We start from the raw sequence: 22,735 nt of genomic DNA on the forward strand, positions 1-22,735 counted from the left end.
CTGGGGCAGGCCGGGGTGGGATGGGATGGGGAGGACGGGCCTCGTCACTCCAGGGGACTCTGCACTTGCACTGGAACTTGTGCAAGCTTGCATGCACACATGTGTGCTATACACACACACACCGGACTCACACATCTTGCATACCCACACCTTGCATGCTACACGCACAAATGTGTTTGCCTTATATGTGTGCACAGCCGTTGCTCACACATTTTGCACAAGCATGTGGCTTCCATGTTGCCTGCACACTTCACACACAGGCATCACAAGCACATGCCTTGTACATGTGCACCTGGCTTGCCTACTTTGCACACTCGCATGGGTCTCATCTATGCACACCTGGCATTCACGTTTTGCAGGCTTGCTCCTTGCCCATGCCAGCTCACATGCGCTGCCCACACACCTTGCACAAGCACACTGCACAGATGCATTGCACGCATGTGCCTAATACATCTACACCTGGCATGTACCTCTCCTGCATCACCTGTGCACTTTGCACATGCACACCTTGGGCACGCGCTGCACATGTAAACCTTGTGTTCACATGCTATATCTTAATGCAGGCATGCCTCATCTAGACGTCACACACCCAGACACCTCACACCCAGCTGAGATAAGGGCAGGCAGCTCTCCTGCTCCAGGGTCTCAGCTGACTGCCTGCATGGTCAGGAAGGTGTTTGGTAAATTCGCTCCCATGCAGCTCTGTGCTCTAGGCAAGTGTGTATCCTCTGACACGCCAGGCATTGGCGGCAACGGGGGGCATGAGCCACGGGGCAAGGAGCTGATGTGATGGGAGAGCCCATCACTCCCAGCGGAGTTTGGGTCCAGATTGGCACTTTGCAGCTCAGGCCATTTTCTAATGGGATCTGGGACAGCCAGTGTCATGCTCCTACACTTGTGTGCATAGAGAAGTGCACACTTATACACGGGTACACAGATATGTGCACATTTGTGCACCTACACATGCACGTTTTCACAGATACACCCACATGCAGGCCGTGCCCACACACACATGGACACACGGGTAACCTGAAACACACACGGACACAGATACATCCATGTAGGCACATAGACACACAGATTCATAGAAACACACACATGTCCTGTACAGTGACACACAGATTTGCACACATACACGTGTATACTGACACACAGACACATATATACACACACACACCTGTACAGTGACACACACAGACATACACTCCCCTATATACTGACACACACAGACACACACCCCGTACACTGACACACACCCCTGTACACACACACAGACACACACACACCTGTACACTGACACACACAGCCATAGACATAAACACATGTAAACTGACACAGACATATACACACACACTTCTACACTGACACACACACACACACACACACACACACCTCTCTTTATACGGACACACAGAGACATGCACGCAGCTCTATACAGGCACACTTGTACACCAACACAGAGACATGCATGCAAAATCTACGTGGACATGTGCACACATAGAAACGGACACACATGCACACACACACACTGAGTGCACCTTTCACTAGCTGCCCTTATACCATGCAAGCTGCCCGGGCTCTCCCTTCTTGTCAGGCTGTTGCTGGGACTACAGCGTGGCAGCTCTCCCTGTGCCCCGGTGTATGGGCTTCAGGGCCGCAGTCCATGCAGAGCACAGCGGGGTCTCGAGTGAGCACGGGGGAAGTCCCGGAGCCCACCCCAGGCTCAGGATGCTCACCTTCCCCAACACACACACACACTCTGTGCTGCAGCCTTGAGGAGCCGCTCTGGGAAGTCGATCATCAATGGGAACTGGGCAGTGGATCCCCCCGGGCGCTACGAGGCAGGCGGCACCGTTTTCATCTACACCCAACCGGGCCACGAGGAGCCCCGCGGGGGCGGAGAGTCGCTGACAGCCGAGGGGCCCACTACAGAACCCATTGATGTGTATGTGAGTACAGAGGGGGTCTGGCTCATGGGGGGACAGGAGGGCTGGAGAAGGGGGGCACTGTGTGCCCTAGAAGAGAATGGGGAGCAGGGAGGGATTCTGGCCAGTGGGGAGCAAGCCAGGGATGCAGGGGTTCCTAGGCCCTGGGTGGGGGGGGATCCCAGGGAAGGGGGCTGGCAGAGGAGCAGCCAGTTGGCTCCACGCGTGGCAGGCCATTGCTGGCTGTGGTGGGAGAGACTTGGAGGCTGGCTGGGTGGCCTGTTGAATGGCAGGTGCCCCCCGCCCCTCACCCTCCCAGGCGCCCTGCTCGAGCCGCTCTCTGTCGTCTCCCCCAGATGATCTTCCAGCAGGACAACCCCGGCGTTGCCTACCGCTTCTTCCTGGCGGGGGCCAGACCAGACAGCCCCGCCCGTGACCCTCCCAGCCACCGGCAGGGCGTCAGTAAGGAACCTCCTATCACCTTCCGGGGGGCCTTTTACTCCCACCCCAGGGGCTCTTCCCCCATCACCCCCCTGGGGGCCCTTCTCCCCATCACCCTGTGGGGAGCCCTTCCCCCATCATTCCCTGGGGACCCTTCACCTCCCATCACCCTCCAGGGGGGCCCATCACCTCTCGGGGCTCTTCCCCTCATCAGCCCCAGAGGCCTCCCCCCATCACCTCCCAGGTGGTCTTCACATCCCTAGTACTCCTTGAGGGGCTCATCCCCCGCTGCCCCTGGGAGGCCATTCCCCCCATATCACCCATCAAAGGTGCCCTTCTGCTCTCCCCTCCAGGTGCCCTGACCATGTTATCACCAAGCGACCAGCTGGTGCCACCCACCTCTTACGATCACCCCATGGGGACCTGGCACCGGGCGCCGGCACCAGCCAGCCAGTCGAGCAGGACCCCTGGGACACTGCAGCGCAACGTCCGCGTCCCACCACTGCCACCCCCACCCGCCCCACCTCGGTCCCAGGCACACGATGTCTATTGGAAACGGGTGGGGAGCACCGACTGCTCTGCCTCCTGCGGGAAAGGTGAGTGACCCCCCTGCCCCCCCGGCCCCCTCCCCACAGCCTGTCCCCTCCTCTGCCCTGTCCCCCCGTGACCCAGTCCCTAATCCCCATCCTTCGCCTCCTTTGCCTCGTCCCCCAGATTCCTGTCCCCTCCTACCCCCATCCTCCTCACTACCTGTCCCCTCCTTCATCCCCTGATTCCTGTCCCCTCCTACGCCCGTCCCCCCATGACCCACCCCCTACCCCCATCCTCCCCACTACCTGTCCCCTCCTACGCCTGTCCCCCCATGACCCACCCCCTACCCCCATCCTCCCCACTACCTGTCCCCTCCTTCGCCTCATCCCCCTGATTCCTGTCCCCCATATGCCCCATCCCCCTGATCCCCATCCCACTGCCCTTCCCTCCACTTCTTGTCTCCCTGCTCCCCAACCCTGTTGCCCCATTCCTCCCTGTTGCTCCTTCCCCCTGTGACTACGACCCCCAGGTTATTGGGGTCCCCTCAGCCGTGTCTATGACCCCTGTGTTAAATGGGACCCCCTTTCCCTCCCCCCCATCTCTGCAGGGCTCTGGCAGCCCGTGTTCCGCTGCGCCGCCCGCCACTCCCAAGGGGAGGTTGAGGAGCAGCAATGTGCCAGTGCCCCCAAACCGCCCGCGCTGGACGAAGCCTGCAACACCCAGCCCTGCCCGGCCTAGTGAGTGTCTGCGTCCACCTGCCCCCAGCCTGGCCAGCGCCTTCCGGGGGGAGCCAAGGACACAGGGCCCTGGGGAGGGAAGGCAAGTCCAGGGCTGTAGTGAGAGTGGGACCCCCTACCCCGGGCTGTAGTGAGTGCAGGTCTCCCCCTCCAGGAATGTAGTGAGTGCGGGTCCCCCCACAGTTCTGTAGTGAGTGCGGGATCCCCCCTTCCAGTTCTGTGGTGACCATGCAGGTCTCCTCCCCCGGGGTGTAGTGAGTGCGGTCGTCCCCCCCCCGCCCCTCCCTGGGCTGTAGTGAGTGCGGGTCCCCACCCCAGTTCTGTAGTGAGTGCAGGTTCCTCCACGCCAGGGATCTAGTGAGTGTGGACCCCCCTCCCGTCAGGGCTGCAGTGAGTGTGGGTCCCCCCGCCCCACTGGGATATAGTGAGTGCAGATTCCCACCCCGGGCTGTAGTGAGTGCAGGTCCCCCCCAGTTCTGTAGTGAGAGTGGGTTCTCCCCCACACACCGGGCTGTAGTGAGTGCAGGTCCCCCCAGTTCTGTAGTGAGTGCAGGTTCTCCCCCCCAGGGCTGCAGTGAGTGTGGGTCCCTCCGCCTCACTGGGATATAGTGAGTGCAGATTCCCCCCCCAGTTCTGTAGTGAATGCAGGTCCCCCACCTCCCCCTAGGCTGTAGTGACTGCGGGTTTCGCCCCCTAAGTTCTGTAGTGAATGCAGGTCCCCCTCGCCCCCCACCAGGCTGTAGTGAGTGCAGGTCCCCACTCCAGTTTTGTAGTGAGTGCGGGTTCTCCCCCACCCCCGGGCTGTAGTGAGTGCGGGTCCCCACCCCAGGGCTGCAGTGAGTGTGGGTCCCTCTACCCCACCGGGATATAGTGAGTGCAGATTCTCCCGCAGGTTGTAGTGAGTGCAGGTCCCCCCCGCCCCCCGTTCTGTAGTGAATGCAGGTCCCGCCCTCCCCCGGGCTGTAGTGAGTGCAGGTCCCCACCCCAGTTCTGTAGTGAATGCAGGTCCCCCGCTCCCCCGGACTGTAGTGAGTGCGGGTCCCCCCCACCCTCCGTTCTGTAGTGAATGCAGGTCCCCCCCTCCCCCGGGCTGTAGTGAGTGCGGGTCCCCACCTCAGGACTGTGGTTCATGCTGGTGCCCCCAGGTGCCGGTGCCCACGGCCGTAGGGCAGGGCCTGGAGCCCGGAAGGCCCCAGTGCCCAGCCCGGGCTGACCCTGACTCTCTCCGGCTGCAGCTGGGACATGGGCGAGTGGTCGGCCTGTAGCAAGTCCTGTGGGCCGGGCACCCAGCACCGCCAGGTCCTGTGCCGCCAGACCTACGCCAACCGCAGCACCATGGTGCACCCGCAGCACTGCGGCCAGCTGGACAAGCCCAGCCCCACGCAGCCCTGCCAGCTCCGTGTCTGCAGCCACTGGGAGGTGCGCACCAACTGGAGCGCGGTAAGGACAGGCCGGGGCTCGGGGCTAGCGCCGGGAGCTGGGCATGGGGGGGACGGGGGTGGCTCCGTGGGCGGGGCTCGAATGGGGGGAGGATGGGGGCTGGAGGGGCCATGGGCCTGATCTGGAGTTCCTGGGGGGCGGTGCTGTGAAGGGAGGGATGCCTGGGGGGGTGTCATGAGGGAGGGGAGCCCCTGGGGGGCAGGGATTCCCCTCCCATCCCCTACAGGAAGAGGTTGTCGTGGTGACACCAGTCTCCATGGTGACACCATCTCCCGCTCTGCCCTCCCCCCAGTGCTCGGTTCTGTGTGGCCTGGGCCACCGGACCCGCCACATCCGCTGCATCAGTAACCATGGTGACGTGCTGAGCGACGGCGAGTGCAACGGTAGCCACCGGCCCCCGGCCAACGAGGCCTGCGACATGGGGCCCTGTGTGCGCAGCTGGTTCCACAGTGACTGGAGCAACACGGTCGGTGATACCACCCCCGGCTCTACCGGTGCCACAGCCCCTGCTAGCCTAGCCCTGCCCCCCAGCTCCACCGGTGCCCCTCAATCCCGACACACAGCCCCCCGCTAACCCAGCCCTACCCCCTTGCTCCGCTGGTGCCCCTCAATCCTGACCCATAGCCCCTGCTAGCCCAGCCCTGGGCTCCTGGAGCAGGGACAGCCCAGGCGTGCCAGACTTTGCAGAGATCTTGCAATGCTGAGGCCCTTCCACTAGGAACAAGGGCGAGGCCCAGCAAACTCGTTTCTCTTGTGACCTGAGACCCTTAGAACCCAGGTCTCTGCAGAAACAAGGCTGGTACCATGGTCACCCTACCCCTACCCCCCCAACCTGGCCCGGGTAAGTTCAGTGGGTTCCCTGTAGGAGGCTGGGGTTGCTGCTCCTCTGGGGTCGGGGGCCAGGAGGGGCTAGGTGCCAACCCTGGCCGGTGGCTCCCTGCCTAGAGAAGCCCGACAGCGGCTTCCCTGCAATGCTGGGTAGTGCTGCTCTCTAGCGTCCCAAGGAGGGAGCGCAGCTGGGAGGATCTGCAGAAGGATGGATGAGAGCACAGGCCATCACCCCAGCCTCTGCTTGGCCCAGGGAGCCATGGGGCCAATGCGGTGTGGATCCCTGTGTAATGAGCCAGGGTGTGGGGGTCTGAACCACCCCAGGCTAGATAGCGCCAGGCCCCAGGAGTCCTGCGCTGGGAAGTGCCCGTCTCTCAGACCCTGGCCAGGTTCCCTGATGGCGTCTCTCTCTCCCTCTCTCTCTCCCGTCGGTCCCAGTGTTCGGTGGAGTGTGGGACGGGGATCCAGCGCCGCTCGGTGATCTGTCTGTCCAGCTACGCCAACGGGCAGGTGGAGGAGACCTGCGCGGGCACCAAGCCAGCCGACATGCGGGCCTGCAACAGCGGGCCCTGCCACCGCACCGTCAAGTGGTACACGGGGCCTTGGAGTGAGGTGAGGAGGGGTACGGGCGCTGGGCCGGGCTGGGTGGGAAAGCACCCTGCTCTCAGGACCAGGCCTGGGGACGCTTCTCTGCAGCCTCCTGGGCTGGTTTGCACTCACCATGGGGTATGTGTGCTGCACACGCGTGTGCCAGGCAGAGCAATCAGTGCGCTGTGTGTGCAAGGGTGTGCATATATGTTGATGTGTGTGTATGTGTGCCCATGCATAACAATCAGTGGTGTGTGTGTGTGTGTTTGACACATACCTAGTGTACAGGCCAGCCTAACGAGTAGCTGTGTCACACCGCCCTCTAAACTGGGTGCCCTTTACACAGCTTGGCATCTATAGCCTCCAATCTGGACTGCTCCCAAACAGCCTCCAGCATGCAATTCACTCCCAGCTATGGCTGCAGCCTGCCAGATGCACCTTGACCCTGCAGGGTGACCCCAGCACTCCCCAGTCCTAGATTTTCCCCCCAGAAATGTACATCCTGTCCTGCCCGGCCCTCTGCTTAACAATACAAATGAATAAAAAGTCCCTCCGTTTATTAATAGAAGTGACATGCACATATCTCGTTCCCCCAAATGGAGTTTCCCAGACACTGCAGTTCTGACACGCTGGATTAGATAAACCAATAAAACAAGTTTATTAACTGCCAGGAGAGAGATTTTAAGTCAGTACAAGCATAAGGCATAACAGTCAGAAATGGCTACAAGAAAAGTAAAGAGAAAACGTTGCTGGTGCCTAACTTAACAACCTCTGTTCAATTCGGGGCAAGGTTTATTCACCATGTGCTCTCTGCCATCTTACTGAACAAGCTTCTTAGGCCAGGACCCCTTCCCCAGTTCAACGGCTGCTTTCTTTGTCCCTCTGGTGCAGAGAATCAATGGGCAGAGAAAAAAAGAGAGGAGGGGAGCCTTGGGGTGTCTGTCCCCCTTTTTACAGCATCTCCCCTCCTCTTGGAAAACAGTTCCAGCTGAGATTCTGGCGACAGAGAGTCTGTGTGGAAGGATGTTCTCTGCTGCTTTTCACCTGTTTGGGGTTTCTGTGTCTACCCATCCTGCTTGATGAGTCTGCTGCTTAAATGCCAATTAAGCAGAGTCCTCGTTCCTTTGAGACAGGCCTGTTTGCCGGGCTCCCTTTGGACCATATGTTAAGATCCCCCTACAGCTGGAATCTTATCGCTTCACAACGTGGCCACCCATATTTTATCAGGGCAGTATTGATCAGCAGACGATGACTTTTCTGATGATACCTCCCAAGGCATAACTCGGTACCTAGATTGTTACAGTAGTGTGGACACGGGGACATTCTGTCAAGGGTTTTTAGCTACCCTGGTGTGTGTTTGCACTCGCCAACCCCAGTTCTGCCCTCCTGGAAGCCGAGGTCTCTTGCAGACCCCACAGGGGCACACCGTAATTCTGGGAAGCACAGGGAGCAGAAGCCACTTTGCCAGCTAACAGAGACAGAGAGAACAGCCTCTCCCACGACCAGCTGGCCTGGTCCTGCTAGGACATGACCTAATGATGAGCAATCCAGGTGGGATGTGGGTGCTGGGTGGGCAGCGTGTGGGTTTTCCCTCAGTACTGGGTGGGGGACAGGCAGGAGCCCTGCTCTGAGCGCCCCTGGCGGACTGAGCCCCCTTCCCTTCCCCGCCCCTCTAGTGCTCGGCGGACTGTGGTACTGGCATCCAGCGGCGGGACGTGATCTGTGTCAGCAAGCTGGGCTCGGAGTTCAATGTGACGGAGGCATCGGAGTGTGCTCCCCTGGAGAAACCGCCCTCTCTGCAGCCCTGCACCGGCAGTGCCTGTGACGCTCGCTGGTTCTCCACCTCCTGGAGCGCGGTGAGAACCTGCATGCCCCCAGACAGGCTAGGCCCTTCCCTGCACAGACCTGAGCTCCTGGGCTCCCACGGAGGTGAACCCAGATCCTCCCACCCTCCAACCCAGGCCCCTGCCAGCTGAGCCTAAGGAGACTCCCCTTAAGGTGGGAGCCGTATAGGGGCTATGACATGCAGCTGAACCATGCATCTCTGTGGCTGCATCTCAGTGCTGGGTGAGTGAGACCCATGCAGCATTGCTGTGTACTGTTAGCAGCTGCCGTGCTCTGCCCCAGAAGTGGCTGCATTTCAGCTATGAGTGAGTGATTTCCCTTTGCAGCGTTGTTGAGTGGCTGTTGTCAGCTGCCATGCTCTGCCCCAGAGGTGGCTGCATCTCTATGCTGGGTGGGAAGGCTGATTCCCCTGCACAAAATCTGCAGAGCACCACAGGAGTACTTAGGGTTCTGGGGGGATGTCGGTTACTTTCCTAACCCCCTCTCTGCCCCCCACAGTGTTCCAAGTCATGTGTAGGGGGAGTCCAGGTGAGGGAGGTGCAGTGCCTGACCCAGAACAAAACCTTCAGCAACCTTTGCCAGCCGGACCTCAAGCCCATCAAGAAACGCTCCTGCAATACCCAGCCCTGCACCCCCGACCTTGGTAAGGGATGCCAACTGCCCCGTGGCCTGCTCAGCCTCCCCTTTGTTCTCCCCCACTTTACCCCCCCCCCCACTCCTGGGTCCATCTGTATGCCTCTCCTCTACAGTGCCCCAAGCAGAGAGCAGCCAAAGGGAGCCCAGAGCACGGGGGAGAGGCTAATAGGGGAAGCGGTGCAGACCCAGGGACCAGGACCTGGTGCTTAATGGGAAGTGACACAGACTGATATAGAGGGGATGGACTCCCTGAGCTTCATGCTGGGGCAGGGGGGATATTCCCTAGAGGTGGGGGCTCAGGGTATGAGCACAGGACTGGCAACTAGGACTCCTGGGTTCTATTCTCAGAGCAGGGAAGGCGTGCAGCAGGCTAGTGATGAGAGCCAGGACTCGTGGGTTCTAGTCTCAGCTCTGTCACTTTGCCTCTTTGTGCCTCAGTTTCCCCTTCTATACAGTGGATGATACTTCCTGCCCAACCCCCCATCTTGGTAAAACCCCTTTGAGAGCAATGGCTGCTCCATGGGTGCTGAGCGGTGATGATGGATTGGAAGCCCGCCGGGGGCGTAGGACCAAATGGGGCTTCCCTGCAGTGTTAATGGCACCCCCAGCTCCTCACCGCTCCCCTCCTCTTTCCAGGCGAGAACTGCAGGGACAAGTACCACAACTGCCCTGTGGTGGTGCAGGCCCGGCTCTGCGTCTATTCGTACTACAAGCTGGTGTGCTGCGCCTCCTGCACACGGGCCATGGAGCGGAGCAAGGACATGCAGAGCCGGTAGCGGCACCGGTCGGCCAGAGACAGGGGCTGGGCTCTCGCCCGCTCATTGTGGGGCTGGGCATGTTTCTTGGAGAGGACTCGGACGGACTTGGGCTGTGAAACCAACGCCCAGCCCTCACAGATGCTCCTGGGACCCAGCTACTCATCTCCTCCGAGGTGACCCAGCAGCATTTGGGGAGGGGACAACCAGACTCTGCCCGCAGGGATGAGGAATGAGCAACCGGGACGGCTTTGAACAAGGATCACGGCCAGGCCGCATGTGTGGCTCGTCCCAGGGCCACAGATCTTCCCTGTCACTGGAGAGGCCAGTTCGGCCCGCAGATCTAGGGCCTGATCCTGGGTGGGGATGAGAGCGTGTCCACGCTCACTCCAGCGGGGGCAGTCCTGCCCAGGATCAGGGTCCTTGTGAGTCACTGACCAATTCTGCGTACGGGCCCAATGGTGACAGGAAGGGGCGATGCTGACTGTTCCCCAGGGCCGTGATGCTGTATGACTCTGCCACCGGCCCGGCTGCCCCCTCAACACATGCTGAGCCTGGAAAGCCCGCCACCCCCCGACTACCGGAAGGAATTGGTGCTTCCTGCTGGGAAACGCGACTCCTGTTGCTTCCGCGGAGCCTGACCCTCACACAACCTGTGTCCCACGGAGCTGCGAAGCCCAGCGCCAGCTGACCTCCTCGTAACGGTGCGAAGGGACCCGTGTGCTACGTGTCCCACCCCAGAGCCTGACCTGGGTCCCATGTCTAAGCCGCTGAGCCCCTTCTTTGGGCATGGAGGTGACGCAGCTCGGAGGTCAGGGAAGTGTGTGTGGGGGAGTCGCTTTCAGTCAAGCTCCTGGCAGACAAAAGTCACTGCCCTGATTAGCACCTGACCAAAAACCAAACAGGCAGCAGGAACCTGAACTCCCCTCTCACCCCTAGGGGGCGCCTCTGCATTGGGGAGCTTGCCCCGCACACCCAGCCCAACCGCTTCTACAGGTGCTGACGTGACCCCTGAGTGCGTGTCAAGCTCGCGCAAGTCCCCTCCAGTTGTTTCCCCATCAGCTTCCTTCCCTGTCTCTGCTTTGTCTGAGGAACTTACAGAGCAAACCTCCTCCTGCGTAGAGCATCCCCGCCCAGGCCACAGGGACATCTGCATGGGCCGGCTGGCTGTGTTGGGGATAGCGTCTCTCCATCACGTCTTTCTGCTTCTCTTGAGACCAACGGGATTCTTGCTGTTAACTTCATGGGGCTATAGATCAGGCCCTAGATTTCCCATCACTTTTGTTGTCCATGTGTAATCCCCACCTGCCCGCTCGAGCTATGCATAGGATTTGAACCTGGGATCTTCAGGAGAGAAAAAAAAAAAAAAAAAAAGCACACGCCTCTGCTAGTTGAGCTAAAGCATCACCTCTCTCAGGCATTCTCTGTAGTAGACCTTTCACCTCTTGTGGCCCAGCCACCAGACAACAACATGAACACCCCATGCTCGAGCATTGCAGGGACATGTTTTATGAGGCTGGGGGAAGAAGAGGGTAGCAGGGGGTAGCAAACCCTTGACAAATAGAGGCATTATATTAAAGACATTTTATAGAACATTTTTACTGCAAAGCCATTCAGAGTGTCCAGATTATATAAATATATAACGATATATTATAAAGATTGTATCTGGGTTTTTCTGTGCAAATCTAATTTATTTTTTATTAAAGATGAGCTGATGTTTCCCTGTGGGCTTATATTTTTTCCCCCTTTTTAAGAAATATGTTACTTTTGCCAACTTGAAGACCATTAAAAAAAGTATTCAGTATTAGTTACCTGGTTGAGGGTTGGTTAGTGCAGAGAAATCTGGAGGGGGCGGGCTTGGAGCTGGGAAAGACTGTGTAAAGAATAATAATGTTTTATTATTGTATTACAATAGGATCTAGAATCCGCAGCTGAGGTTGGGGCCCTGTTGTGCCAGGCATTGCATAGGCTGAGTGAGAGACAGTCCCCTAAACGGTTACCACCTAAAGCCCTGATTCAGCAGAGCGCTTAAGTCAATGAGCCTTACTCACAGGGCCGGCGCTTGCATTTAGGCAGCTTAGGCAATCGCCTAGGGCACCAGCATTATCAGGGGGCGGCATTTTGCCGGAGGGGGCGGCAGGCGGCTCCAGTGGACCTGCTGCAGTCGTGTCTGCGGAGGGTCCATTGGTCCGCGGCTCTGGTGGAGCTGCCGCAGCCATGCCTGCAGATGATCCGCTGGTCCCGCGCGGCTCCGGTGGACCTCCCGCAGGCACGGCTGTGGCAGCTCCACCAGAGCCACGGACCAACAGACCTTCAGCAGAAATGGAGCCGTGGGAGCGGTGCATGGGGCGACGAAAAGGCTGTGCGCCTAGGGTGCGAGAAACCCTGGCGCCAGTCCTGCTTACTCACATGCTAGAATTGAAAGGTGTATTCGTGTGTGTTGCAGAATTGGGGCCTTAGACTTTGCGCTTTGTGCTTGACCGGGACGGTGGCATGAGCCTGGTAAATCTCACTCTCTGTCAGGGATCAACCTGGCTACAACATCATTGCAGACAGCAATGGGAGACAACTGAATTTTGCATCTGAAATGGCAACTCCCCAACACGAAGAAAAAGGAAGCAAAACAGAGCCTTCCTGAGCAATGGCAGGAAACAGAACATCCTCAGATGACTCACTCTCCACAACCCTCTAATCCTGACATACGGCCCCAAATACACTGACCAGCTGTGCAAAAGGACTTCCGAAAAATTGAGGAACCTTCACCAGGAGCTCACATGCTCCAGAACAGACCCCCTCCCGGCCCCAAACAAGAAATCAGCATATGGTGCCACACATGGGAAGGAAAAAATCAGGAATCCTACCTGGAGACCATGCAAGAAACCCAAAACAACTATCAACCCCCTCTGATGCCAGCCATCCAACACAAAACAAAAAAGTGGAACCAACGACAAGAACTCCACAACCCACAGAACACCACCTTCAGGAGAAACCAGGGCACCAGGACCCACATGGACACTACATGACACCCCAACATCATCCGTCTATCAAGACCACCTGTATCTGGAGCTGAATTGTCTCTACTCTACCAGGGACTTAACTTTGCCCCACCACAAAATCTGATATTGTACTAAGGTGGTCAGCTAGAAAAATTCTTTTGCTGACTCTGCATCAAAGAATTTCACCACAATAGCAACACCACCCACAACTGTCACGTCCCTACTGACAGTCATAAGGGAAAACAATCATATGACTCATATGACCACACAGTAGCTGAAATCACACCGTGTTCTTTACACTGATTGCATCAGGGAAAAAACTGAAATCCTTAGTAAAATATCACATCCACCCCAATCTCTCTACCACCGAGAGAACAGCTACAGTCAGTCCCTGAAAGCTAACCACCAGATAAGTATCAAAGCAGCAGACAAAGGGAGCACCATTGTGGTACTCAACCATGATGACTACATTAACGAGACCAGCTGACAACCCTCCTGCACCGCCTACTAGGAAGAGATCAGAGAAGACTCCCGCCACAATTCACCCAGGAACTTAATGATATCATCAAATCCTTCCCCAAACAACTCTACCACCTTGTCCCCCCTACAATGCTATCTTCTGCCTGCTTCCCAAGATGCACAAGAGACCCCAGGCAGACCCATCATATCTGGCCATTGTGCTCCTACTGAAGGAATATGGAGATCCATGGAAATCATCCACAAATCATTCACCACAAAAAGGACCAACTTCCTCCAGGACACAACTGATTTCCTCCACAAACTCTGCAACATTAACAACCTCCCTCAGAACATCATCCTTGCCACTATGGCGATTACCTCCCTGTACTCCAACATCCCTCACACTGAAGGCATAGCTGCCTGCCTCAGATATCCACAGGACAATGGACGACCCTCAGAGATCCACCCCAGACACATTGCCACACTCACCCATTTCATCCTCTTCTTCATGGGCCATCCCAAAGAAGAATTTCTGGACAGATGCACCACAGAACCAATGATATTTTCATCGTCTGGTCAGATGGCTTAAACTACCTCATCAATTTCCACCACAACTCCAGCAACCACCACCTGTCCATTAAACTCTCCCTGGAGCACTCGCACGGTAGCCTTCACTTCCTGGACACCACAATCAGCTTAATCACTGGAACCCTACAGAAAACCATATACAAGAAACCCAGGGATCACCACACCTACCTTCCCCCAAATATAGGTGCTAACTTTTCCCAGCGCTGGCGGGTGCCTGACCCCCACCCAGCCCTGACTCCATCCCTGCCCCTGCCCCTGCCCCCTCCTGCCCCCATTCCAACCCCTTCCCCAAAGTTCCTGCCCCAACTCCACCCCCTCCCTGCTCCTATTGGACGCCTTCCCCAAATCCCTGCCCCAGTCCCACCTCTTCCGCGAGCGCACCACATTCCCTCTCCTCCCTCCTCCCTCTCAGCACTTGCTGCTGCGAAATAGCTATTTCGTGTCAGGAAGCACTGGGAGATAGAGGTGAGCTTGGCTGCCAGTGGGTGCAGAGCACCCATCAATATTTCCCTGTGGGTGCTCCAGCCCCAAAGCACCCATGGAGTCTCCACCTATGCCCCCAAACACGCCAATAAATCTATTATCTACAGCCAGGCACTCAGGATGAAATTTAATAGTGAAAAGTGCAAGGTCATGCACTTAGGAATTAATAATAAGAATTTTAGATATATATTGGGGACACATAGTGGAAGCAACAGAGGAGGAGAGCCTTGGAGTATGGTATTGCAGGATGACTATGAGCCGCAATGGATATGGCGTTAAAAACAAAGCGGTTTAGGATGCTCCCGGCGAGGAATTCTCAGCAAATAGAGGAGTGTGTGTACGTAAAGTGCGCTGGTGAGACCTACCTGGATACTGTGTCAGTTCTGGTTCCCCAGTTTAAGAGATGAATTAAACGGAAACGGTCAAGACAGCTACTAGGATGAGGAATGGAATGCCTTTGAAAGGAGACTCAAGAGTTGCTTTTTGCCACCAAGAAGAGTTGAGGATTGCTTGTCTTATTATAATAGTTCAGGGTTAATATGGGGAGAGAATTACGCAATATATTAGGCACAAGGACAACTGAAAATGGATAAGGAAGTGTAGACTTATTAGCGAAGGTTCAACCATAGAGGCTGATTCTGGAATAGCCTTCGATGGGCGAGTGGGCAAGACATATCTGGGCTTAAGACTCAAGCTGATAAGTATGGAAGATGGTATGAGGGTATTTTATTTGCGCAATGATCTTGGATTATAGCTAATAGTTCTCATGGTTGTGATGGATGTTGATGAATGGGTCTGAGTTTATGCAGAGAAGTTCTTCCTGGTTGGCGTGGTCTTGCACATGCTGGTTTTAGCTGATCGCCATATGGGGCGGAAGGAATTTCCTCCGGCAAGATTGCGCAGGCTGGAGTTGTTTCGCCTTCCTCCAGCATGGCATGGGTCATGCGGGGATTTCTCTGCAGCTTGATGTCTTTCAAACCACAGTTGAACTTCAATAACTCGACATATTAGGGATTGGTCTATAGAAAGTGAATGGGTAGGGTTCTGTGGCCTGCTTTGTGCAGGAGGTCAGACTAGATGATCATATTGGTCCCTTCTGACCTATGAGTCTATGAGATACCACAGAATATACTCGAGGAGAAATTCCCAGATATACATCTGAACACACTTAAACCACCTTCACCAGACCAGAGAAGTAGATTGCATCATGGAATGGGCCACCCAAATACCCCAAGAGAACCTGTTTCAGTATGGGCCTCTCCTCCAACTACACACATCTAGTTGTCACCTACCACCCCACAGTGGATCTCATATGGGGTAGCATTAAACAGGTACAACTGATACTTCGTGGGGTATCCTGAAAGAAAGCTTTCCCGAACCCCCTCTTCTGGCCTTCAAACCACCCCGCAACCTTGCCAAGCTCATCAGCAGAAGCAAGCGCCCCACAGAACCACTTGAAGTGACACCAGAGCCTGCCAGAACAACAGATGCAAAACCTGCTGACCTGTCTCCACTGCTATAATGATCAACACCTCCCACAACCCACCTTTCAGAATCCATGGGTCCTACACACATCTATCCCAAGCAACTATGTGGGTGAAACCAGACAATCGCTGCACTCTCTGATGAATTCACACAGGAAAATGCTAAAAGACGCAACTCCTAGATCACCTGTGGGAAGACACTTGTCACAAAGTGATCACAATCTGACCTCTCAGTCCTCAGCCTCGAAGGAAAACCTGCACGGCACCTTCAAAAGACGAGCCTGGGAAAATCATGGTCTTAATAAAGACAAAGGATTTATGGCTTATTACAACACTGTGTCACCCACTCACCCCACTTTCGATCCTACGACTGCAGGGGTGTTAATGGGCCGCATCTCTCTGAATGGTCTCTGCCAATGTTAGCTCCTTATGCTAAACAATCTGTTCCACTCTCTGTTTAGCTGTGAGGTGCTGAGTTCCTTTCCCAATCTCGAAGAAGCAGCTCAAAAGCTTCCCTCTCACCAACAGAATCTGGGCCAATAAAATATATTTCCTCCCACACCTGGTCTCTCTACTGTCTTTCTAGTCATTTTCACCAGTGTAACTAGCTGCCTCTGTGTTTCCTCTGAGTGCGTCTAGCCAGGCTGTGTGGGGGAGGACAAGCCCCTCTGCTCCTGTGTCCCATCATACCGTTTCTTTCTCGGTGTGACTGCAGGGCCTGCAAGGGCATCACACCGGAGTAAGTGAGAGCTGAATCAGCTGCTCTCTCCCAGTTGCCTGCAAATTTAAAGGAGGCAGAGGCCAGACAGTGCATAATCTGCATCCGGATGCAGCCACATGCTAGTCCTGATGTCACACTCATATGGTCTCACATGGCAGTGCAAACAGTGCGTTGTGCCTGGTTCAATTGTAAACAATCCACCATCTCTAGCTGTCCAGCCGCTCACAGGCTTGATCTGTCTTCTCTCAGACACACCCATCAGCTGTCCAGCTAGTCTCCTAGTCCCATGGCAGGCTCTGGCAGCAGAGCCTAGCACATGCTGGTCAGTCGGGACTCAGAGAGATGCATTACTCTGCTATAAAGAGGGATGGGTCTTCCAGAGGGCAGAGGCCGGAGGGAACCCTTGCATGGGGGGGTGGGTAAGGGGCAGTGGAGCATGGGCTAGCAGAGAGTGGGGCATCAAGATACCTGAGACAGCAGTAAGAGCAGGTGACTGGGAGCCAGGATGGTTCTGTTTCTATTCCTGGCCTGCCATTTTCAGTGAGTCCCATCCCTGCTCTGCACTCAGCAGCAGCACAGGGCGGATTGGGAGCCTTCAGGGCAAGGTGCTTTGCGATCCATGGCGAGGAGGTGATGGAGGAACCATCGGTGTAGCCTGATGGGTGCCTGGCGGTTTGCCTTGTGCTGCAGGTCCTGCCGCTGGACACATGGGAGCTCTAAGGAGCATGTTTGCTTTGGTCGGATGTGTTATTGACAATGGGCAAGGACAGCTGTCCAGCCCAGGTTGTGGCATCCAAGCTGAGCTCCATGGGACGCTCTTCTGCTGGTGCAGCCTGGGCTACAGACTGGGTCTACCTGAGTTTACCAGCACCAAACACAGCCCCTGCTAGCGGCTGGGCTCTAGCTAGTAGCAGCAGCTCGGCTGTAGGGTCACCTGAAGCTGCTCTGAAACAACCAGCATCAGCAATCCCCCCTGCAGCATGTTTTATGCAACATAACTCTGAGAAGCTGGTTGCTTTCGCTGGACAGGGCACGTTAGCAGCTCATGGACCTCTCGCTCCCCAATCTGGCTGATCCACCCAGCTCACTACTGAGCTCTGCTCTGAACTGCAGCACTGCTGGGCCTCCTGTTGGCATAGGGCAGGGTTCCCAGCTACTGAGCGGCATGCAAACCCTAGAGACACCCCCTGCCAGGAGTAATGCCCTGGTTCATGACGCAGCCCTAAGGCAGCGGGATGCTCCGAGGTGACATGCCACTGCACTAAAAGCTGACAGAGAGCAGGGGTGAGCTGGGGGGGAGTCCTATTCTGCCCAGACAGCAGCTGGCCAAGGTAGAGGCATTGAGCAAGTTCTTCCATGGCTTGCAAGGCCAGCACCCATGGGCGATACAGCACAGAACCCAGCAAAGCACATGCCCTAAGCACCTGGAAGCAGCACATTGCCAGCAAGGGGAGTAGCCCTTCCCAGCCCAGGGAATTCACCTCCGCCTTCAAGCCGCAATTCTGCGCTGCCTCCTTGCTGGGTCCCAGCGCCATCAGTTTATAGGCACACGGGTCTGATCAGGCTCTGCCGGGCACAGACCAAAAGGGAGCATGAGCCCAACCGGGCGACACCAGTGCAAAACAGATGTGAGAGACCGGACCCCAGCCCCCGCCTTTCCTGCCCCCTGGCAGAAGCCAGTGGGTTATTGCACCCTGGCGTAAAGCTCTGCAGGGCAGGCCAATGGCTCCTAAGGCCCAGCTCAGGAACACCCTGTCACGGAGTCCTCGGGCAATGCTCTGGAACTGCTCCCCACAAAGCCAGTCAGGACTCTGGGGAGCCTCCTCTCCCTTGGAGCAGACTTGTTCAGGGCAAGAAGCTCACACGTCTTCACCTCCTGGGTCTCTCCTTGGAGCATTCAGCATCCTCTGCCCCTCCGTGTGCTTCCCACAGCGAGCCCACCCAGGCGGGGTCCTGGGGAAGCCACAGGGTTCTGCACCCCCACTTTGCAGTCAGACGTGACTCTCAGCCAGCAAAACAGAGGTTTATTCGATGACAGGAACAGGGTCTAAAACAGAGCTTGTAGATACAGCGAACCAGACCCCTCGGCCGGGTCCATTCTGGGGGGCAGTGAGCCAGACCCCTAGGTCTGCACTTCACTCCTTATCCCCAGGTAGCTCCAGACTAACCAACCCCTCCAGCCCCTCCTCTCTGCTCAGCTCCTTTCCCGGGCCAGGAGGTCACCTGATCCCTTTGTCTCCAACACCTGCAGTTGGCACCTTTGCAGAGGAGGGGCCCAGGCCATCAGTTGCTAGGAGACAGAGTGCCAGGCATTTAGGTGCACTGGCCCTTTGCTCTGTAGCAATCACACACCCTTATCCCACCACCTAGATACTTAAGAACTGCATAAGGGACACTGAGGCACCAACACAGTATTCAGAGCAAACATTAAGAACATTCCCAGTTCATCACATCCTAAGGCCCAGCTCAGGTACACCCTGATACGAGGCCAAAATGGGGCTTCGTGAAAACTCCCTGTGCCAGTGTGCAGAGGGTGACCAAGAGCCGGGGTGCTGAGCACTCGACTGCTAATTAGTCCCCAGAAGAAGCTGATGGGGTAATTATCTGATTGGGGGCTGGGCGTGATAAAGATTCAAGAACCAGTCTGATAAAGAAGTGCAGGCATCTGAAGAAGTGGGGTTTTTACCCACAAAAGCTGATGCCCAAATCAATCTGTTAGTCTTTAAGGTGCCACCGGACTCCTCGTTGTTTTAGTCTGATAAAGAGGCACAGGATTGGAGGGATGTGCCGGGGAGCGGGGGGTGGAGGGGGGAGGGACAGGACCAGAGCTAGCTGAGTCCAGTCCCACAGCAGCCTTGAGGAAGACAGCCCTTCTCCCTCTTCCACCCCGAGGCCTGAGGAGAGGGCCATACGCACGGTAGGGGCTGCACCGGGACTGTAGTGACATGGGTGCGGGGAAATGAAGGAAAAGGGCACCGAGCTCACACCCTGGGCAGTGTGGGGAAGGATGCAGGCATGCCGGCGTGCCCTGTCACCCCAAAACACCGCCCACAGCTGGGACCAGGAAAGGAAAACTGCAGCCAGGACAAAGCCAAGCTGCCCTGAAACCGACTTCTGCCACGCACAGAGAGGCCAGGTCATTGTGAAACCCAGCCCAATCCCCGCGGCTCGGTGAGATGGAGAGAAACGAATACCAAGGGAATTCGCATTCCCAAGGGGGCAGCAGCAGCTGGATATTCCAGGGCTCGGCTCCCATCTAGGCCCAAAACACGCACCCAAGTCTTCAAAGCGCCCGGCACCCAGCAGGTCCCGTGGGGCCGATTTTTAGCACCCACCATGCAGCGCCCTTGTGAACATCTGGTGACGAAAAGAGCCACAGCAGCTGGTGTGTTACTTATTTCAGCCACCAGGGGTCACCAGATAACAACATCAGCAGAACACCGCGACCAGGGCTGCGCAGTCTGTCTACACGGCGCCCTAAACGCCCCCCCACTTCCGTCCACAAAGCTCAGCCTGACTCAGATCAGCAAGCACTTGGGCCCTCCAGGGGCAGGGCTGAGCGGGTCCAAGCTCTGCCGCAGCGCAGTGTGGACACAGCTCACACCACAGACCCGCTTCAGAAGGGAGGTGTGGCGCGTAGCACAGCTGGGAGCCTCAGCTCCAGCCAGGGTAAGCCCCAGTTGAGCGTGCAGTGTGGATGCTCTAGGGCAGTGGTGGAATCTAGCATGCAGTGCAGCCACTCCAGCCAGGGTCCAGGCCCCTCCAGCTGAGGACTCAATCCATGTGCTGTGAGTGTCCCAGAGCATGGGGCGGGGCATCTGACCAATGGTCACTCTGACGCAGCCAAGACGCTCCTAAGAAACCCACGTCATCCGGCCCGGCCCAAACAGTACTTTGCCAGTCCTACCAGTTTCCCGAAGGTTGCATTAGTCACAGCTCCTAGACAGGTTACACACACCCTGACAGTAACACGGCCACAACTGCATTTTTTTAATGCAATGGAGATCAAAGGTAGTAAATGTCATTCAGCGACGGGTACTCAGGATATCGCAGGCAATACCCTCTGTCACAATTATCCCTATTGTACATCTGGGGAAACTGAGGCCTGGTGGGGGAAAGGCCTTGCTCATGGTCAGCCAGCAGGCGGAGCGAGGCATAGAAGAGAACCGAGGTCTCCTGCATCCAAGTCCAATGCTCTGAACACTAGGCTGCTTCCAAAAGGAGCCTAAATGAATTGTGAACCCAACTCCCATAGAATTTCCATAGGATCTGAGCACCTCACTCCCTTAGAAGCATTTGAAAATCATGGCTGTAATGAACTGCTTAGTGCCCAGCAGGCACGTGGCGCTGTTACACAAAGTCTTCCATGGCCGTAGTGTGTGAGCAAGTTTTGACACTTGGGATGACATGGGGTGTGGTATCTGGGGAAGAAGTGGGGTGGGGACTAGTGGTTGGAGCAGGGAGGGCTGGGAGCCAGGTCTTTTGGAGTCTAGTCCCAGCACTAGGAGGGGAGTGGTGGCTAGTGGTTAGAGCAGGGCGCCTGGGTTCTGTCCCTAGCTCTGGGCAGTAGCGTTAAGGGTAGGAAGTACCCCGTGTGGCAGTGCCGAGGCCAGGATGCACAGACCTTGCTTTCTAGCTGCACTGACATGTCCACGTGCCCAACCCTATCTCAAATATCCTGTTATGAAGCTATTCAAGGACAATCTCCCGGCTATAAAACCCTAAACACCCGCCCACGCCCTGCTGTGGGAACGGCCCAGCTGCTGGCCAGGCCCCAGATCCTGCAGCGCCGCCCGGTGGGTGCTGGGGGACGGCCGATGACTGACCACTGATGTGCCCTACCCCTGCGGTGAGGGAGAGCTCGGCTGGGATAAATGCACAGAGGCTGCTGGACATGGGCAGACCCTGCAGTTCCTCCCAGGACCCAGCCAGATGGCTGCGTGCCACCCAGCGGACGTCCACCCTGAAAAAAACCCTGTGGCAGCGAGTCTCAGAGCCTGGATCAGCTGGCTCAGGCTCCTGCTGCGGTGCTAAAAGTACCAGCGTAGTTGTACCCCCTTGGGCTGGAGCCTGGGCTCTGGGGCCTGCCCTGGGTCTGAGATACCTCTGAGCCCTGGCCTGGCCTGAGGAATCAGCTGCCAGGGCTGAAAGGACAGTGGCCCCCACACAGGAGCATGGGAGAGGCCTCTGATACTGCAGCCATAGGGAGCATGAAAAGAACAGAGAAAGGTGAGGGGTGAATATGGGGCTAATTATCTAGAGAGAGGTTTTCTGGGGATGGATGGGTGGGTGGGTGGATGGCTAAGTTCTCTCTAAACTGTGTGGCTTTCTCTCACTGGCCCGAACTGCTGCAGTGAGAGAGGGCTGGGGGAAAGTCCTCTCTCCCCGCCGCAGCCCCAGGGCAGCCTGCACCCCAAACCCCTCATCCCCAGCTCCATCCCAGAGCCTGCACCGCCAGCCAGAGCCCTCACCCCCTGCAACCCAACCCTCTGCCCCAGCCCTGAGCCCCCTCCCGCACCCCAACACCCTCAGCCCTTGTCACACCCCAGAGCCCGCACCACCATCCAGAGCCCTTGCCCCCTGCACCCCAACTGTCTGCCTCAGCCCTGAGCCCCCTGCCCCACTCCAAACCCCACAGTCCCATTCCCACCACATATCACCACCATATTGGTGCAGATAATAAAATTCATTCCACACATGGTCGTGAAAATACAGGGAACACTGGATGGATGGATAGAGGGGGTACATGAGGAAGGCTGGATAGTTAGACAGGGGTTCTGTGGATGGATGGCTGGATGGATGGATGGATATAGTGGGTACATGAGGAAGGCTGGATGGGTAGACGGGTTCTGTGAATGGAGGGATGGATAGAGGGGGTACACGAGGAAGGTTGGATGGCTAGACAGGGGTTCTGTGGGTAGTTGGATGGATGGATGGGTAAAGGAGATATATGAGGAAGGCTGGATGGCTAGATAGGGGTTCTGTGGGTAGTTGGATGGATGGATGGATGGGTAAAGGAGGTACGAGAGGAAGGCTGGATGGCTAGACAGGGGTTCTGTGGATGGCGGAATGGCTGGATAGAGGGGGTACACAAGGAAGGCTCAATGGGTGGACGGGTTCTGTGGATGGATGGATGGATGGATGGATAGAGGGAGTACATGAGAAAGGCTGGATGGGTGGACGGGTTCTGTGGATGGATGGGTGGATGGATGGGTAAAGGAGGTATATGAGGAAGGCTGGATGGGTAGATGCGTTCTGTGGATGGATGGATGGATAGA

At 56.7% G+C, this 22,735-nt stretch overlaps 1 protein-coding gene across 2 annotated transcripts in view; it reads left to right on the forward strand.

The window, feature by feature from the left end:
• The window catches only part of ADAMTSL4 (ADAMTS like 4), a 134,210-nt gene that overhangs the window by 46,547 nt on the left and 64,928 nt on the right, over nucleotides 1-22,735 (forward strand). The window contains exons 9-18 of one of the 2 annotated variants that reach the window (XR_012656852.1): nucleotides 1,771-1,949; nucleotides 2,282-2,387; nucleotides 2,720-2,962; nucleotides 3,505-3,634; nucleotides 4,870-5,074; nucleotides 5,367-5,540; nucleotides 6,341-6,514; nucleotides 8,167-8,346; nucleotides 8,834-8,978; nucleotides 9,608-10,233. Coding sequence is in view for 1 of the 2 variants with exons in the window: in XM_032790120.2 (XP_032646011.1) it covers nucleotides 1,771-1,949; nucleotides 2,282-2,387; nucleotides 2,720-2,962; nucleotides 3,505-3,634; nucleotides 4,870-5,074; nucleotides 5,367-5,540; nucleotides 6,341-6,514; nucleotides 8,167-8,346; nucleotides 8,834-8,978; nucleotides 9,608-9,747 (1,676 nt within the window). In the remaining variant the exon portion in view is untranslated. Of the gene's footprint in view, nucleotides 1-1,770; nucleotides 1,950-2,281; nucleotides 2,388-2,719; nucleotides 2,963-3,504; nucleotides 3,635-4,869; nucleotides 5,075-5,366; nucleotides 5,541-6,340; nucleotides 6,515-8,166; nucleotides 8,347-8,833; nucleotides 8,979-9,607; nucleotides 10,234-22,735 lie in introns of those variants that run through there. The other variant, XM_032790120.2, reaches the window with a different exon arrangement.

This window comes from Chelonoidis abingdonii, chromosome 11 (assembly GCF_003597395.2).
Source record: "Chelonoidis abingdonii isolate Lonesome George chromosome 11, CheloAbing_2.0, whole genome shotgun sequence".
NCBI classification, from domain to species: Eukaryota; Metazoa; Chordata; order Testudines; family Testudinidae; genus Chelonoidis; species Chelonoidis abingdonii.